Source organism: Lissotriton vulgaris, chromosome 10 (genome assembly GCF_964263255.1).
Source record: "Lissotriton vulgaris chromosome 10, aLisVul1.2, whole genome shotgun sequence".
Lineage (NCBI taxonomy): Eukaryota > Metazoa > Chordata > Amphibia > Caudata > Salamandridae > Lissotriton > Lissotriton vulgaris.
In genome coordinates this window covers 308,847,398-308,866,015 of record NC_141698.1, presented here as the reverse complement: position 1 = coordinate 308,866,015, position 18,618 = coordinate 308,847,398, and the positions used below count along the sequence as shown (strand labels likewise).

At 46.0% G+C, this 18,618-nt stretch overlaps 1 protein-coding gene across 1 annotated transcript in view; it reads right to left on the bottom strand.

Moving 5' to 3' along the window:
• Positions 1-18,618, bottom strand: part of LOC147685167 (myosin light chain 1, cardiac muscle-like) — a 269,006-nt gene that overhangs the window by 77,851 nt on the left and 172,537 nt on the right. The window contains exon 3 of the mRNA XM_086941075.1: positions 3,630-3,779. Coding sequence (XP_086797201.1) covers positions 3,630-3,779 — 150 coding nt within the window. The remainder of the gene's footprint in view (positions 1-3,629; positions 3,780-18,618) is intronic.

Here is an 18,618-nt window from a genome sequence, read left to right as displayed (position 1 = left end):
AGGATTATGACAAAACTTATAAATATATATAAAGCTCCAACAAAGTAAACACGTAAAAAAAAAAATGTAAACAACTATTTACATGGCAGCCTGCTGCAACATCCATCTCAAAGCAACAATGGGCTGCTTTGGTTTGTCTTTTAGTCAGTAGCGGTTCGTTGTGTGAATAGGCCGAAGGCAGCACAACGCGCCGAGATCCGGACGGCACCCAGGTGGTGTTCAGTAAGTTGTCGCACTGGTCTGGGCATCCTACAATGCTGCACCGAAAAACGGCGTGGGGCGCCCCGGGGGGTGGGGAGGCGGAACGAACGGGCCTCCCCCGCCTCCCCAGGTGGAGGCTCCTCTGCTGCAGTGGGGCGCCCTTTAGCGTTTCAGTCGCCATCCAGTTGGACGGCACCCAGGTGGTGTCCAGTAAGTTGTCGCACTGTTCTGGCCATCCTACAATGCTGCGCCGAAAAACGGCGTGGGGCACCCCGGGGGGGAGGCGGAACGAACGGGCCTCCCCCGCCTCCCCAGGTGGAGGCATCCATATGCTGCAGTGGGGCGCCCTTTAGCGTTTCAGTCGCCATCCAGTTGTTTAGCGCCCGCTTTTGCGGCACTGTGCCTCATCCGCCATTCAGCTGAGTTGCGCCCATTCTTGCGGTGCAGCGATAGGCGGCTGCCACAGGACTCTTAAAATGGCGGCCGGCTCTTCGGATTTGGGCCTGGTCCACTAAAATGGCCCTGGGACACATTTGAACTCGGACATTTGCCTGCTACGGCTTGGGCCCCATTCTCAAAAGCGTCCCCTCAGCCTTGAAGATTCTACAAAAGTCATCGGGGCCCCCGATCCCGCAGGCTTCCGGAGGGGAGCAGCTGCCATGATTGCTTGCGGAATGGCCACGACGGAGCCACGAGATGGTGGCGCTCTCATGCTGACGCCAGCTTCAGTCTGAAACATCCAGAAACACTGTAGACTACCAATTCGATGACTTCCGGCGGAGCCCCAACGTGACCCGGTAGGGAAGAACTTGCCCTCCCCTCTTTTGACTGATGGTTCTTGTTGCCTGTCCGCTCTGTTGTTATCTAACAGAACCTTTTTGGATTGCCGAGTGAGAAAAAAAAGGTGGGGCTTTCATCATTTGGGAAAAAAAAATGTTTCAATCCAATGAAAAGTGTTATTTTTAGGTCATATGATCAAGCCTTCCATCATTAGGAAACCAAAAGTAAAATGAACCAATGAAAAGTTTTATAAACAAGTCACATGACCTGTTATGCGGCTTTGGGCTATAAAAAGCCTACAAAATCCTTTGGCCTGTGAGGCGGTGTCAGTAGCGGACCGATGTGCGAATAGGCCGAAGGCAGCACAACGCGCCGAGATCCGGATGGCACTGAGGTGGTGTCCAGCAAGTTGCACTGGTGTGGCCATCCTACAAAGCTGCCCCGAAAGATGGCATGGGGTGCCCGGGGGGAGGCGGCGCGAACGGGCCTCTCCCGCCTCCCCAGGTGGAGGCACCTCATCTGCAGTGCAGCGCCCCTTTCCGTTTCACTCGCCGTCCAGTTGAGTTGCGCCCGCACTTGCTGCTACAGTAGGCCGAAGGCAGCACAACGCGCCGAGATCCGGATGGTACCGAGGTGGTGTCCAGCAAGTTGTTGTACTGGTGTGGCCATCCTACAATGCTGCGCCGAAAGTCGGCGTGGGGTGCCCGGGGGGGGGGGGAGGGGAGGCGGCGCAAACGGGCCTCTCCCGCCTCCCCAGGTGGAGGCACCTCATCTGCAGCCCCTTAGCGTTTCACTCGCCGTCCAGCTGAGTTTCGCCCGCTCTTGCGGCTACAGCGATAGGCGGCTGCAACAGGACTCTCAAAATGGCGGCCGGTTCTTTGGATTTGGGCCTGGTCCACTAAAATGGCCCTAGGACACCTTGGAACTCGGACGCTTGCCTGCTAGGGCATGGGCCCCATTCCCGAAAGCGTCCCCTCTTTTGACTGATTGTTCTTGTTGCCTATCTCTTTTGTTGTCATTTAACGGAACCTTTTTGGACTGCCGAAAGGGGTTCTAGTTCGACCGCTGGTTGGTGGAGACATTTTGATTATATCCTGGACCTGCCGGGCCTCGCCCAAAATGGCGCCGGTATAAATGGGACTCGTAACTCCTTGTTGTGTACTGGTTGCCCAACCTTGATATCACGAGATACGTGTGCAGTAAATATATGATTAACTATATGAGTTATTGATTGGTTGCCCAAGTATTTGTATGGGAGATTGAGTGTGTGTGTGGGTGGCTAGGAGGTGTGTGACTCTGTGCATAGATGTGTGAACAGTTAATTCACTAGATGTATGGGTTCAAAACTGCATGTGGAAACAGCTGTATGGGTGGTTGACTGTGTGCATGAGTGTATTGGTGAGTGAATGGATATCTCAGTGCTACATGTCAAAGTAAGTACATATGTAAAACACAGTACATGTGAGAGTTGACATATATAAATTACTGTGTATAAGAGCCAGTGAATGTGTGAGTGGCTGCATGGATCATTGAAAACTTGTATCAGTGATTGTATAAGAGAGTAAATATGTGTTAGAATATGTTTGGATAAGTAAGGTGTGTATAACTGTATAGTTGAGGAAATGGAGGTGTGATTGATTCTTTGCATGACTGACTAGGTGTATGAGTAACTCCATGGATGAGTGACAATCTGTGAGTGTCTGTTTACACTGAGCGTATCTAAGGTTATATTAGAGTCTGAAGAGGTTCATCGTATTATCACATGAATGATGTCATCAGTGATGTTGTCAGTGATGTCATTTGAGTTGTCATCAGTGATGTCATCAGTGATGTCACTGACCATGTCATGAATGATGTAATATGTGACATCATCTGCAGTGGATTGCGGGTGAGCGATATATAGTTAGTGCAACTAACTATATATGCGAATTTCAATGGTTTTGTGTGAGTAAAATAAGGTTTTGTAAATGCTAATTCCTAACTATATATGGTCTATAACCCATGGTTTTTTCAGTGAATTTTCAAGGTTTTGTAAATAATTCCTAACTATATATGGTCTATAACCTATGGTTTTTTCAGTGAATATATATATATTTAAATTGATGTATCTCTTTTGTGGTATTATGAAACCGAAATAAAGGGTATTTTGATTTGATTTGTATTGATTTGGTGTTATGGTAAGTTAAAGTAAATACATTTAACTTTTACAATCTGAACGAACAAATCACTAAACTTTGTCAAAACATACAGCCAGAACAGTAGCAAATCTGAAAAAAATGCTGACAAAAATATCACTTTTTGAATTTATTGGTGCTTTGTCTGTCCCAAATTTGACATAGCTTCCTGCTGCAAAAGCAGCTAGGTTAGTGTAACTTTGCATACATTTCACAAAATTGTGTATTTCACTAAAATATTTCTCAGTTTCGCCCACTTCTACTGAAAAGTGAAAGCGGTACAAGAGACAATCTTATAACTTCTTGACCAAAAGCATTTTTTATATGCTGATTGTACCCTAACATAAACATTCTATCTGGTGTTTGCGCAGATGTTTCTCACCGCGCGCTTCTCAGCGGGTGGGATACCTCAAAAACAAGTCTATTAGCCGAGGCCAGATTTCTGGAACCTTGACATTACAAACACGAACTCACCTTCTTGCTTAGGCCGCCCCAGGACTTTCAAAACCTCAGCGTTGGTTGGATTCTGTCCCAGGGCCCTCAGGACGTCCCCGCACTGCGCGTAGGTGATCTTCAGCTCGTTCTTTGGAGTCCGATCAAAGAGAGAGAAGGCTTCTTTAAACTCTGAAAAGAAGGAGGGAAAAGACCAATGTTTACCTTGAACTGATGCATGTTTTCAAAACTGATCGACATATTATTTCACTACAATTTCATATAATTTAGGTGTCATCGCCATTTTGATTTATCATCAGCGAAGTTTCAGTGGGAAGCTGAATTTGTGGGAAAGGCTATTTCACTGTGCCAATGATGAATCAAACTTGGCTCTCCAAATGTATGGGTCTGGGCTTGTGGGGATGGCGGAGAAAAGGGGAGTACTTAATTTAGTATTTTACATTTTCAAATAGCATCTTAAAAAGTTGCACTGCATAAAGTGTGGTAGTGGTGTACTCTGCTGGCTCTATATATTAGATTGCTCAAGTTTCTAAAATCTAATAAACACAAGATCGGTACACACTGTGCCAATATTTACTTATTCCAGCAATAGCAGATATACTTGCTGAAAATGAATAAGCTGTCAAAAACAATAATGAGCTAAAAACAATAAAAACCCCTGGAAGCCTAGCATCATAGACCAGGTCCGTTATTAGAAAGTTGGAATGTTGAGTGCTCCATTGAAGATAATGGCGAGGCTCCAGGATTATAATAGTTGGTACAAGCCTTCTGCCCCTACCTTTCCATGCTTGTCTGTTTGTTCCTCCTTTTTTAATTTAGAACATTCTATCCTTAGTGGGTGAAATGTTCTAATAGCCTTAGAGTCATTCTGCCGCAGGATATACCGGTTGTTAAAGGCCCTCTCCTTTGTTCTAGGCCAATAACTCGGGTTCAGGGCCTTTAACAACTGGTATAGTTTTTAGCAAAGGGCAATAACAAATGGGTAATAATAATAATAATAATCTTTATTCGGTTTTTTAGCAGTTGCAAAAACCATAAAAGATGACATAGTTATACAGACATTCAGTAAAAAAATTACAATTGAGTATACAGTTAAAAGGTCAAATTTGCCAGCAATTTACATATAATATGAGTTAGTTTGCTTTTACAAATTGTTTCTGTGTCTCATAATACACTTTAAAAAATTTAGTACATGGTACACAGTGCATTCAGAGTCCAGAAATTGGAGTGCCAACATAGCCGGACGACATTGTCTATAACCCCATTTTTTTAATAAAGGGATAAGCCATGTCTTTCGGAGAGTGTGGTAAAACTTGCAAAAAAGTATTGTATGCATGGTGGACTGTTGGGAGTGATCGTCACAAGGGCACAGGGCCATCTGAGTGCTCCAGTTATTTTTTTCTGGAAATGTCACCAGTCTGAAAAATAGGTTCAATCTGAACCTTGTTAGGAGCATCTTTTCATATGTGGTAATCTCTAGGGTAAGATATGGCTGAATTTTCGGAGACTGCTGTATGATGATTGCGTGCATAACAGATTTTTTTGTGACCAACGAAGATAGTCTCAGGGAATCCAAGTGGCTCAATGCAATTTGCTTTAGTTCTTTTTTGGATATTTCCCTTAGTTTTTCTGGATTGTAGTAATATTGTTGAAGCCCCAGATCGCAAAAGAAATGTCTTATGTAGGAGAGCCAAGCTATTTTTTTGGCATGGTCCAACTCCATGATATCCTGTAGGATGCTTTTTGTCAGGCTGTTTTCTTCAGAAAGCCAGACTCTCCTCCAAAGCATAAGAGGTTGGATTTTGATAAGATCTTCAATATATGAGATTCCCAGTTCTATGTGTGAGGCGTAGGTGGAGGTGCCTCGTGGGGTTCATAGGAGGAATCTCATGAAGATATTTTCCTCTTTTTGTATAGAGCCGGGAGTTGTATGCCCCCAGATCCCTGCGCCATATAGTGCAATAGATTGGCATTTCGCAGCATAAATCTGTAGCAGTTCCACTGGAGGTCTTTTTCCGAGTTTATTTGAAAATTTCATCAGTGCCATAATCGCTCGCTTAAAAAGATGTCTCCTGGCCTCTACCGCCGCTTTCCAGTTTAGGGCCTCATCTATCATGATACCTAAGTAAGGGTATTGTGAGGTTCTTTCAATTTTTTGGTCTTTCAGAAAGATGGACTTAGCAGGTTTTCTTGTTCCGCCGACCACCATGACAAAAGTTTTTTTAACATTTATATGCAAGTCCAAGGCAGCCATAAAATCTGCATATTTAGTTAGTGATTTCTGCAGTTCATTCGGAGTTCGAGCTAAAATGACTGCGTCGTCCGCATAGAGCAGTGCGGGGATCAGACGATCTTTTACTCTTGGGAGGTCTCTCCCCCCTCTCAACATAGACTCTTCAAGGCCGTTGGTATAGAGTGAGAAGAGAAAGGGGGCAAGGACACAGCCTTGCCTCACTCCCCGCTCTACCCTAAATGGTGCTGTTAGTTCTCCTCTTGTCCCGTACCTCACTCTCGCCGTGGCTTCGCTGTAGAGCTCCCTTAGGAAGTCTAAAAGAGGAGGATCTACCCCCATTTCACTCAGCAGCGACCCGAGCTTGGCATGTGAGACACAGTCAAATGCGGAGGACAAATCCACATATGTCATAAAAATAGTACCTGTTTTGGCGTGAGTGTATTTGGATGTCAACAGACTAAGATTTAGTGCTTGTTCGACGGTTCCAAAGCCCTCCCTGAGCCTCTCGGAACTGTAGGTCCGAGAGGATGTTTTTGTCTGCTGTCCACTGTTGCAGCTTTCCAAGGAGGACTCTGCCAACCACTATGCCCAGGGAGTCGAGAAGCGAGATTGGACGGTAGCACTTAACATCTTGTCGATCCCCCTTCTTGAAAATTGGGACCATTATAGATGATGACCATGAATCTAACAACCCAAGTTCCATTGTTGCTATACAGACTCTTGTGATTATTGGAGCCCAGAGGTCAGGAAGAAATTTTAAAAGGTCGACTGGTACCCCATCAGGACCGGGGGCTTTCCCAGACTTACTTGAAGATAGCGCCGTTTCAAAGTCCTGTAGATCAACTTCCAGAGATACAGGAAAGGTGACTGGGTTGTTATTGGACTGATATGATTCGCTATTGGGTGTCAGTTGGAAGATTTTCGAAAAATGATTCACCCATGTGGCCTCGTCAATAGCCACATCTATTTTTGGACCGCTGGAATCAGTTAGCAAAGGGGATTTAACTATTTTCCAGAAAGCCTGGCTGTCTTTCAAGAGAGCGCTCTCATGCAAGGCATTCCACAAGGATGATTTTAATTCTTTTTTCCTTGTTTTTCTAGCAGTGTTGTATTCCCGTCGAAGATCTTGGATCTTTATTTTGTCTCTGTTTGGTTCTCCAAGAGCTTTCCTCAAGTTGGTCTGTGCTTTAGTACAATCTCGGTTAAACCAACCTGTGATGTTTTTCTTATTTTGGTTAGAAGTTCTGGTTAACAGGTTTTTGACCTGTTCTATTATAACGTTAAAATTTTCCAGGGTTTGGTTCGGCTCCGCATGAGGATCAAGACAGATCGATATGTTTTTGTATGCAGAAGTGACTAACCTCTTTGTAAGGATATTGGGATCTACTTTTTCCCATTTAATTGTGAAACCATTACTTTTACCCAGTTCAAGCCTGTTCTGTGTTAGCGTGTTAGCTATGTTTGCCATCAAAGATTTCGATTGGTGTATTTGAAGAATTAGACTTAATGCAGAGTGGTCACTGAGATGATTTTCCAGGATTTTGATAGTACTGATTTGAGCTTTCAGGCCTTCTGTAACTATTACGTAGTCCACAGTAGTCTCGTGGCCCCTTCCTCTGTACGTGGGTTCTAATTTATTGGTTGACTGTTGGATGGGATTTATGATTTGCAAATCCAGATCGGAGAGTATTTTATTCATAACTGGCCCCACTCCTGTGTGGATAAAGTGGATTAAAGGGTTGTCATGCTCGTCCACCATTCCACAAGTATCGATGTTGGGGCAAGGATGTAAATTGAAATCACCACCCCAAATTACGTGGGCATTAACCGTTTTCTGTTTGGAGTGAGAGTGTTCAGTTATTTTATCTTGAATTAGAGAAAGAACACTCACGAAGTTGTCAGCCTCCAGATTATTGTATATATTTATTATTGTAATAGAGAGTTTTTTTCCTATAGTGAGAGTGAGGATCTGAAAATTCGAAAAGAGGTCTACCTTGAAGATCTTTGTGTCAGCAATCGTGTTGGCCATGTAAATTACTAAACCCCCTTTAGGCCTACCTGAAGTACTGGGGAGGGCGGGAGATAAGAATCTTCTATACCCCACAAGGTGAAGGGGTGTCGTTGCCCAGGTGTCTTGTAGGCAGATGATTTGATAGTCCTTCAAGAATGCGGCTGCCGAGCCGTCCTCAATCTTGTTTCGGAGGCCGGCCACATTCCAAAACATCACGGAAAGCTGAGTGGATGCATATTCTAATACGACATTGTTCATTTGTGAGGGAAGTGGGGTAGAAGGTGAAGGTGCCGAGGTTATTAATGAGGGCTCCGGAGATTTAATAATTGGTCAATCGACCATTTCCAGGCCGCTAAACCGGTTCATGGTCGGGAAGCCTAGCCAGTGTTGCCCATTGCTGGTATCTCCATAGTTAGGTCCGAATGGTTGGTGGAATGGTCTCTCCCACTGCTCCCAGTTTCTGAATCTGTTTTGTGGGCCCATAATCTGCCATGGTGCTTCTCTCTGCTGATGATTCTGATTAGGTGGGCACCAGGAATTGGTAGGATCGCTGTATCGCATTGATAGGTTTGGGCCGGCAATATCTAACTCCCATGGCTGCGGGATTGGTTTCCTCCAGATGTTGTCGGTGTTACGTGAATGATTGTTATTATTGTACCTCTTTGGGTAAAAGTAAGACAAGGGTCTTGTTACAATCCCCCCTGAGGAGTTGTTATATTCCCAGGAGCAGATATATTCAGCTATACTGGGGTCCTCAAACGTAATTACTATGCAGTCTCCCCGGATGGATTTTTTCTTATAGCCTACCCACGGGGTCCGGGATACTGATGCTATTTTATTTTTCCAAGGTGGCGGGACGGGGCGGTTTGTATTCAGCCAATACTGGACTTTGTTCTTTAATGACCAGTTGGGTTCCGTCCCCTCGCCTGTAAGTTCGGGGACCCCCGTCATAACTACCACATATGGAGAAGCCTCAGGTGGCAAATTTAAGGTAGGTATTTGTTCAATTGTCCCTCTCGGGGCACCTTTTGTTTGCGGTGGTTTTATATTTGTTGTGAGAGGAGTTTTAGGGGCAGGTGTTTTTATGGTTGGGGTATTTACTGTTGGTGTTGGTTGGGAGCTGGCTTGTGGGGGAATAACCAGGGACGTGGGAGTTGGCTTTTGTGCAATAGGGGGGTTTGTTGGGAGGGTTATTGTGGTTTGTTTTTTGGGCTGCGGGGGAGGTAATATTGCAGGTTTCTTGGGTACTGGGAGAGTAGTTGATGGGTTTGAAGGTAGTTTGGTATGGGGTTGTGAGGATATAGATTTGAGAGAGCCAGTGATTTTTATTAGCTGACTCTCTATGTTACTGAGTCTGGATTCTAACGGACGAATGTAGGAATTTAAGAGGGAGGCTATCTCTTTAACTAGCCTTGCTGATTCTCTTTGTCTTCCTGTGTGTTGTGGGCTTGAGGGGTCTGGGATTAAAGATTCTTGGAGGTCGTGTGGTAAGTGATGTATTGTTACCACATTATTAGTTGGGGGAACAGGATGGTTGGGTAGCGCTGGGGAATTTGTGTCGCTTACCAATATTGGGTGCTCGGTTGCTATGGAATTTGCAGTGTGATCTGGCTTTTTCTTTGCATTCCGTTTCTTTATGGCCCCCTCCCGCCTCCCTCTCAATTGCCTTGTTTCTTCAGGTGTAGGATCAGGGAAGATATCAGGGGTTTTTTCGAGGTCACTTTCTGTGAAGGTTACAGATAATTGGGATGCTGAAAGGTCAACATTATTTGGCAGGCTAAGTCTATTTGTAGTCACCGCCGTTTGAGTTGGGGCTAGCTGTACTTCAGGAGTTTTTGCGGTTGCAAGTAATCCCATTGAGGATCGACGTGCAATTGCAAGTTCGGTAGAAACTCTACCCTCGATTAAACTTATACTCTGATCAATAAAAGTATTTGCTTTGGCCAAGAAGTCATCCATTGGACCTAGTAATTGTTCTCCTATTCCGTTCTTTTTTGATTTTTTCTGCTTGGTGGATCTCGTGTTCATTTTGCAATGAATATTCACCTTGAAAGAATACTAGATTACCTGTCCGGTTGTGGAAGAGATCAAGAAGATAATGAATACCTGTATTTGGTTGACCGGGGTATAGTTCTTAGGGGGGTGGGCCGGACCGGACTCTCCCGTTCTCGAACGGCCTCAAACGGCCCGCTCTTTGCCCGGTCTTCGCCCCGGCGTTCGACCCGCGCGCGTTCCGCGATGCGCGGTCCAGGTAGCGCTTTTAAGGAGTGAGGAATTTTAGGGGCGGGGTACTGGAAGGGGGCGCGGCTCTCACAGGAAGAGGACCAGCTGGAGATGGTTTATGCTGGTCCTCGCAGTCCCGGGGCCGGCGCCTCGTCCTCCTCTGCGGCCTCGCGGTGGTCAGAGTCTCTCAGCGGTACTTGGGCAATGAGCTATGCTACTCCTGTAGCAGTGACAGCAGGTACACAGCTTCCGGCAGTCTGTGGCGGAAAACTTAGCTCCACGAGTGGCACCCGCGAAGCGGGTGCCGCGAGAAGTTGTAGGGCTTCGCTGGGGGCGGGGCACTGGAAGGGGGCGCGGCTCTCACGGGAAGAGGACCAGCTGGAGATGGTGTATGCTGGTCCTCGAGTCCCGGGGCCGGCGCCTCGTCCTCTTCTGCGGCCTCGTGGTGGTCAGAGTCTCTCAGCGGTACTTGGGCAATGAGCTATGCTACTCCTGTAGCAGTGACAGCAGGTACACAGCTTCTGGCAGTCTGTGGCGGAAAACTTAGCTCCACGAGTGGCTCCCGCGAAGCGGGGGCCGCGAGAAGTTGTAGGGCTTCGCTGGGGGCGGGGCACTGGAAGGGGGCGCGGCTCTCACGGGAAGAGGACCAGCTGGAGATGGTGTATGCTGGTCTTCGCAGTCCCGGGGCCGGCGCCTCGTCCTCCTCTGCGGCCTCGCGGTGGTCAGAGTCTCTCAGCGGTACTTGGGCAATGAGCTATGCTACTCCTGTAGCAGTGACAGCAGGTACACAGCTTCTGGCAGTCTGTGGCGGAAAACTTAGCTCCACAAATGGGTATTCCTGAAAGCACTATGTGGAAGATTACAAATAGTGTGGTGCTGTGGGGCCAGAAATAGTGGAATGGGAATCATTGAGTCTTGCATGCACCCTCCCCAACACCACCCACATTACACCGCCTCTCCTATCCCCGCATTATGCCATTGTTAATTCTTGTGGCCAGAATGGGCAATAACACAGAGGATCTTCATTTAACTGGCCCAAGCCCACATGTTTTCCTAGAGTCTGTCACTGTTTCCACACAAGGAGTTTCCTGCTATCAGCAGATCAGCACCAATGCCAAACAATGGCCACCAAAATAGCAACAGCTACTGTCGATTCTCAGCAAGTGTAACTTGTTGTTGAAGCCCACATCTTTAAAGCTTATAACAGAAGTATAAAATAAATCATAGATAGATAATGATAATGCATATGTTTAACAAATTACTAGGGTCTGCCTGGGCCTAAGTCTTTCAAGTTGATAATAGATTTGTTAATTGAAGAATATCTAGATAATGATAATAGACTTGTTAAATGCATTAGCAGTGTTTGATCGTACCTTGATCAATGCCTAATCACTGTCTTTATCTTCAAAGTTGATAACAGATATGTCCAATGAGTTAATAGGTTCCTGTTTTTTCCTCTATAGTGAGCCTAGCACACTTTATACTTGCATTAATTATGATTTTGCTCGTATTACTCTACGGTCCTGAGGAATTATATTTTAATGCATGAGTGAAAACAGATGAAAGTTGACTATTTAATATATTTAATATAGAGAATGTATGTGTGCATTATATGCAACAAGATGCAATGAATGTTAATAAGAAGGGTGCAGTGGATATTGCATGAGGATTATGCTTTAGAAGTCTCTGAGCATCCTAATTTATAGATCACTAGGGATATGCAGACATCTTTATGAACATGGCTGTCTAAATGTTTTGTAGTGAGAAGGTTCCACAAGTCTTTCAAGTGGGGCTCTGTGGCCTCATGGTGCACAGTGTGCAATTAGAGCTTTCAGGCTCTACTTGACATGACAGGAGATAGGTGTATCACAATGAATGTGCAGTATGCTTCTCCATGTGAGTATGTTTTCTTTGATATGGGCCAATAGACTTCCTATTCTGAGGGACAAATGTTTTCCAGGAGGCAGATGCTGTAGACATGAGGTGTGGGTGACAAAGTACCACATTGTAATTTATTACTGTGGACCACTCTTAGGGCCCAAGTTAAATCGTGGCAGAGCATGGGCGTTCCCATGCATCCACCCATGGATTTAGATGCAAACCCAGATTTCCTAAGGTCAGTAAACCTGAGATTGCATCAAACTGGTACGTCTTCCCAATAGAGGTGCAACATGGAGAATATCTGTATTTCTTCTTGTTATTTCCTCTTATCTTGTCTTGCCATTTGTGCTGCATTCTGCAGCACAAGTAGAAAAGGGAAAATACCTCAGATGTCTATTTTTGTGCGGGTAAGAAGGTATAGCTTCCTGCACAAATTCAATCCTGCCTGTAACACTGTAGGCCCTACAGTCGCTCTCCCTAGCGAGGGAAACTGGGGCTGCGAGCGACAGAGGAATTGTGGAAACGATTTAGGCGTGCTATGTTAGAAAAATCGGCGCGTTTTTGCGTCTCGCTATAATTTTTAAAAAGTGTCTCATTTTATCCTTGGGGGTCTTAGCTAATGGGGAATCGTTTTTATTAGGCACTCTGACACCCCTATCACATCTCATTCACTTATTTCTCCCGCTTTAGCCCAGCGGTGGGCGCCATCTTGAGTGTGGCAGGTGGGGACAGTGCTCAAGTCGGGCCGTCCTTCCCGCCCTTCTAGTGTATTTAATAGAGCCCTTTGCAGCGCTCGGCGCCCTACAGTCGCTCTCCCTAGCGAGGGAAACTGGGGCTGCGAGCGACAGAGGAATTGTGGAAACGATTTAGGCGTGCTATGTTAGAAAAATCGGCGCGTTTTTGCGTCTCGCTATAATTTTTAAAAAGTGTCTCATTTTATCCTTGGGGGTCTTAGCTAATGGGGAATCGTTTTTATTAGGCACTCTGACACCCCTATCACATCTCATTCACTTATTTCTCCTGCTTTAGCCCAGCGGTGGGCGCCATCTTGAGTGTGGCAGGTGGGGACAGTGCTCAAGTCGGGCCGTCCTTCCCGCCCTTCTAGTGTATTTAATAGAGCCCTTTGCAGCGCTCGGCGCCCTACAGTCGCTCTCCCTAGCGAGGGAAACTGGGGCTGCGAGCGACAGAGGAATTGTGGAAACGATTTAGGCGTGCTATGTTAGAAAAATCGGCGCGTTTTTGCGTCTCGCTATAATTTTTAAAAAGTGTCTCATTTTATCCTTGGGGGTCTTAGCTAATGGGGAATCGTTTTTATTAGGCACTCTGACACCCCTATCACATCTCATTCACTTATTTCTCCTGCTTTAGCCCAGCGGTGGGCGCCATCTTGAGTGTGGCAGGTGGGGACAGTGCTCAAGTCGGGCCGTCCTTCCCGCCCTTCTTTCTCCCTATATAATGTGTAAGCCAACCAGACGGCGCAGCGGGCTGGCGCAGCGGGCGCGCCGGACGCGCGCCGAAGCCGCGCCTAAGCCAAGCCCGTCTGCGCCCGTCCGCGCCAGGACGGCGCCGGCCGCGGGTCATGCTGTCCAACTCAACCCCGTTCTCAGTTACGACTCTAACACGCTACTCGCCATGCGCCCGCCAACATCAAGCTATAGCTGCAAGGATCACCGTCCCATTGCTCACCTCTGGGGACCTTTTTCATGCCGCTCCTGTAGATGGTCATCCTTGGGACCCACTGGCACCATCCCACACCCTTCCCCTCCACCATTACATAAGCCGACTACCTTTCGCTGCGGACTTATCAACGCCAGATCCTTAGCCTGTCATGGACAAGATGTCCACGACCTCGTACTTGCCCATGACCTAGACGCACTGTTCATCACCGAGTCTTGGCTAAATGACTCATCTAATCCGGATCTGGCAACTGCCCTCCCCCCTGATTTCACGATTCTCAGACGAGATAGACCAGTCGGCAGGGGAGGTGGGTTAGCCATCATCATCAGAAAAGAGGTCAGATTCCATACATTTGAACTGACCTCACTCAAGGACTGTGAGAGCTTAGGCTTCGTGATTCACATTAACCCCTCCACCTCTCTTACGGGTGGACTTGTGTATCGTCCCCCCGGAAACGCCACGCCCTTTCTGGATTCCGTCGATGACACCCTTGGATCTCACCTGACTCACTACCCAAGCTTTACTCTTCTCGGTGATTTCAATCTTCATTTGGAATCCCGCGCAGACCCCCACACCCTAACCTTTCAACAATCCCTTGATATCTTTGGCCTCTCCCAACTGGTCGTGCCCCCCACGCACTCGGCCGGACACACATTAGATGGCATTTGCACCAATTCTGCCACTATAACAGTATCCCCCCCAATCCCACAAATTTGGACTGACCACTATCTTATACCTTTTTCTATCAAGGCAAAACCCTCCCCCCACCCACACAGTAAGAATTCCCCCTCAACCTTTGCGATGAATTGGAAGAAAGTAGCCGAGTCCATTAAGTCTCATCCTCAGCCCCCTACCCATCCTCCCGCTATCGTAGGAGATGTATCGCAAGATTCCAAAAACTTCCACATCTGGATCAACAAATTGATCCTGGATAAGGCCAACTCTATCAACCAAAAACCTATCTTCCATAAAAGGAAGCCCAATGCTCCGTGGTATACTCAGGCCCTCACCGATAGCCATCGTACGTGTAGGGTCCTTGAAAGAGAGTGGAGGAAAACATACGACCCCACCTCCAAAACCTTATACATTCGGCAGAGGAAATCATATCTGTCACACATAAAGAAAGCTAAAAAAGAGTTTTTCACCACAGCTATAGAAACAGCTAATCAAAAACAACATACTATCTTCAATATTGTTAAGTCCTTCACCCACCCCAAAGCCCTGGCACTGGAAATCCCCCCATCCCAAACTCTTTGTAACCAAATTGCTGATTTCTTTGTCGATAAAATTAACAACATCCACAAGGATTTTCCTCCCCCTGCCACCCCCCCCTTACCCCACAACTCTGATTCACCCACTTTTTGCAGTTTTCCACCAGTATCTTTGCCTCAATCCCAGAAGGCCATCATGACCTGCCGCTCGGGAGCCCCTACTGACTCCTGTCCCCCGGCTATTCTACATCTTCTCATTGAGGCCGTCAACCCTCTTATCAATTCCATCATCAATCAATCCCTTAGCTCAGGCACTGTTCCAGATGAATGGAAGAAAGCCATCGTAAAGCCTCTAATGAAAAAGCATAATAAACCCCCTACAGACCTTTCCAACATGCGCCCCATTTCCCTTCTTCCAGCATTAGGCAAAATTACCGAACAAATAGTACATGCTGAGCTAAAAGCCTTTGTGGAAAATAACCATATTCTCCATCCCCAGCAGTCTGGTTTCCGCTCCGGCCATTCAACTGAAACTGCTCTGATCGAGTTATCCGACACCATCAAGTTCCTGCAGGATGAGGGGAAACACGCAGTTCTCATCCTGCTCGACTTAACCGCAGCATTTGATACCATCTCTCATGCAATCCTCATCCACAGAATGCGCGAAATTGGTGTGTCGGACACTGCTCTGAAATGGATATCTTCATTTCTGTCTAACAGATCACAAACAGTCTCACTCGGCCCCTTTCTCTCCAGCGAAAGGACCATTCCATCAGGTGTGCCCCAGGGGTCCATTTTGAGCCCACTTTTCTTCAATATCTACATGGCCCCCCTGCTTACCCTGATTGAATCCCATGGCATCCTTGTAACATCTTATGCTGACGACACCCAACTTGTCGTCACCCTCGACAAAAAACTTCCCGATGCCGCCCTCAGATTCCAGAACTGCCTTTCCCAAGTCTTTGCATGGCTCAATAATAATCACCTCAAGTGCAACAGCGCCAAAACTGAGATTATACCCTTAGGCAAAGACACCCTCTTTTCTCCAAAAGACTGGTGGCCCCAGCACTCTGAGGCCCCTCCCAGTGCAGTCTCATCGGCCCGCAATCTGGGTGTCCAATTTGACTCATCCCTCAGCTTTGACGACCATGCGCGCATTACTGCAGGGTGCTGTTTTAACCTTATTAGACAGCTAAAGAAATTTTTCGATTTTCTCCCTATTTCCGCCAGGAAATCAGTGGCTGTGGCTCTGATCCTGTCCAGACTCGATTATTGCAATGGTCTCCTGGCAGGGATAAAAAAGTCCACCCTTAAGAAGCTACAGAGCGTCCAGCACGCGGCGGCTAGGCTAGTTCTCGGTCTTCCAAGAAGGTCCTCGGCCTCGGCAGCCCTCAACACTCTCCACTGGCTGCCCCTCCACAAAAGGATCCTTTTTAAACTCCTTGTTACTGTCTTCAAGGCCATTAAGAACACAGGCCCCTCCTATCTTGTCAAGCGCTTTCCTCAGTACACTCCATCGCGCTGCCTGAGGTCATCAGGAGCTAATCTAGTTACTACACCCAGGTTCAAGCTCAATACGAAAGGTGGAAAAACCTTTTCACTCCTGGCGGCTAAGGCTTGGAACGGCCTTCCCTCCAGCCTCAGGCACGCTCCTTCAGAAACTCTTTTTAGAAAACTTCTGAAGACTTGGATCTTCCTTCGACCTGACTCCTTGGTCCTCGCAGCCATATGATTTCCATCTCCACCAAATTGGGTTTTTTCTGATCGCTCAGCGCCAAGATGCTCCTTCCGGAGCGATAGTCGCGCTATATAAAAATTAATAAATATCAAATATCAAATAACACAAGCACCCTTGCACCATGGTGCAAAGGTACCTGTTAGCGCTAGGAAGCCCTCAGTTCGCCAGCACAGGGAGAGAGCAGGAAAGCATAGATATGCCGCAAGTTTGCGTGCCGTGCATCGCAGGGCAGCAGGTTGTATTGCTGCATTCATGACTTTTTAATAAATGTACCCGCCCTTGCCTGTCGCTAGAGTTTTTGCCTAAATCAATAATAACCAATGACAGTATACCAACCAGCAGCCGTCTTCCCCATGCAGAAAGAAATCTTCCTGTTGATTTGGAAAAACGGTGTCTGAACAGGCCCAAACTGGAGGTTTTTCCCCAAAGAGCATTGCCGTAGTGTCCTGAGGTCTTTGGAGCTTTTAGGGCAGTTTTCCAGATAATGGGAGGCGAGGGAGAGAGCGAGAGATTTTTTCGGGGGCTGTTTTGTGTTTCCATCCCAGCCCTGTATTGACAAAATGTATCTGAAGGCTACCTCTTGATTTTATGGGCATGTCCAAAGCTAGTGTAAAGGGTGCCTTGCTTTGTTTTGTTTGTTGCATTCTTTCTGGTTGGAACAGATCTTTTTCCATCTGTGTTTGAATATAGAGCCGCAGGTCTGCTTCAAAAATGCTTGGCACATGTGCACATAAATGAACAAACAACATCATGCACTTCAAATGAAAACATACAAAATCACGGGGCATATTACCAAGGGCCCTTATCGCCTCTTTAGCAGGACTTTTTCCCGCTAAAGCTGTGATAATTATATCGCCCTATTACCTAGCTGTCGCTAACACCAGTTAGAGACAGCTAATAGGCGATAGCGAGCATCTTGGGGCCCGCTTTGCATGTTAACGATATTTATCGCTAATGACATACAAAGTGGGCGTGCCAAGATGTTAGAGACTGAAAACAGTTGCTAACATCGCTATCTCCTATTATCTACAAAGGCGTAGTTTTGAAAATATTTGCTCTAAGTGCGAATATCTCCAAAAGTTAACACCTGCCCAGAGCAGTTCTTAGCCATGTTATCCAATGGGAGGTGGATAACATGGCTAAGAGCATTGTCACGATAATGTGTGAATATCGCTGTATTTCCAGCGATATTCGCGCATTTTGAATGATTTTTACCGTTTCGGAGATAAACCTTGATGATAGAAAGGTATCTAAGCAATAAAAATCGTCTTAGCGCGGCGATAAAATTATTCCCGCTAACCCTGCTTAGCGATAAATATCGCTATTTCTAGGTAATATGCCCCACATTCATAATGTCAAAATTGAGTAAACGTTAAAGAACAGAGCACAGAAAGAGTTTTTCAGGAAACATTTAAAAAAAATGTTAAAGCTGCGGTCATCATGTGAATTGAGATATTTTCCCACTGCATATTAGGAGTAATGGAATATTTTAATATGTTTGCCAATTAAAACGCAGCTCCAGATCACATTTTCTATACAGAAAGGAAATTAATAAATGATAACTACGGTTTGCGACAGATTCCTGAAATGTAGATCAACATTAGCTGAATATATGAATCATAAATGATGGAATATGTTATACGTTTGCATGTTTCATAGTTTATTAATGGAATGAAGAGTTTAGACCTTTATTTTCATCCCTAGATTACATTCAAAGAAAGTCATTACACGTGGAAAATGTATAAAAATTTAAGTGAAAAAGAGTTCTTTTAGTTATGTGCCCAGTTGTGCCACGTAAATGGAATGCTTTTTCTTGAAAGACCATTGTCGCCGAGCTCTCCTTCTCTTGCCTGACATGTTCTTCTTTGGCATTCTATCACCGACTCAGTCCTAACCTGCGCGGTCAACATTATTCATGAAATATGCAACATTTTGTCAAAAACTATGTGAAATTATGCCTATTGGGTTAAATGCACTTGGCCAATAATTTTCATGAAATTTGAACATTAGAAATTACATAACTCAAGTACAAAAGA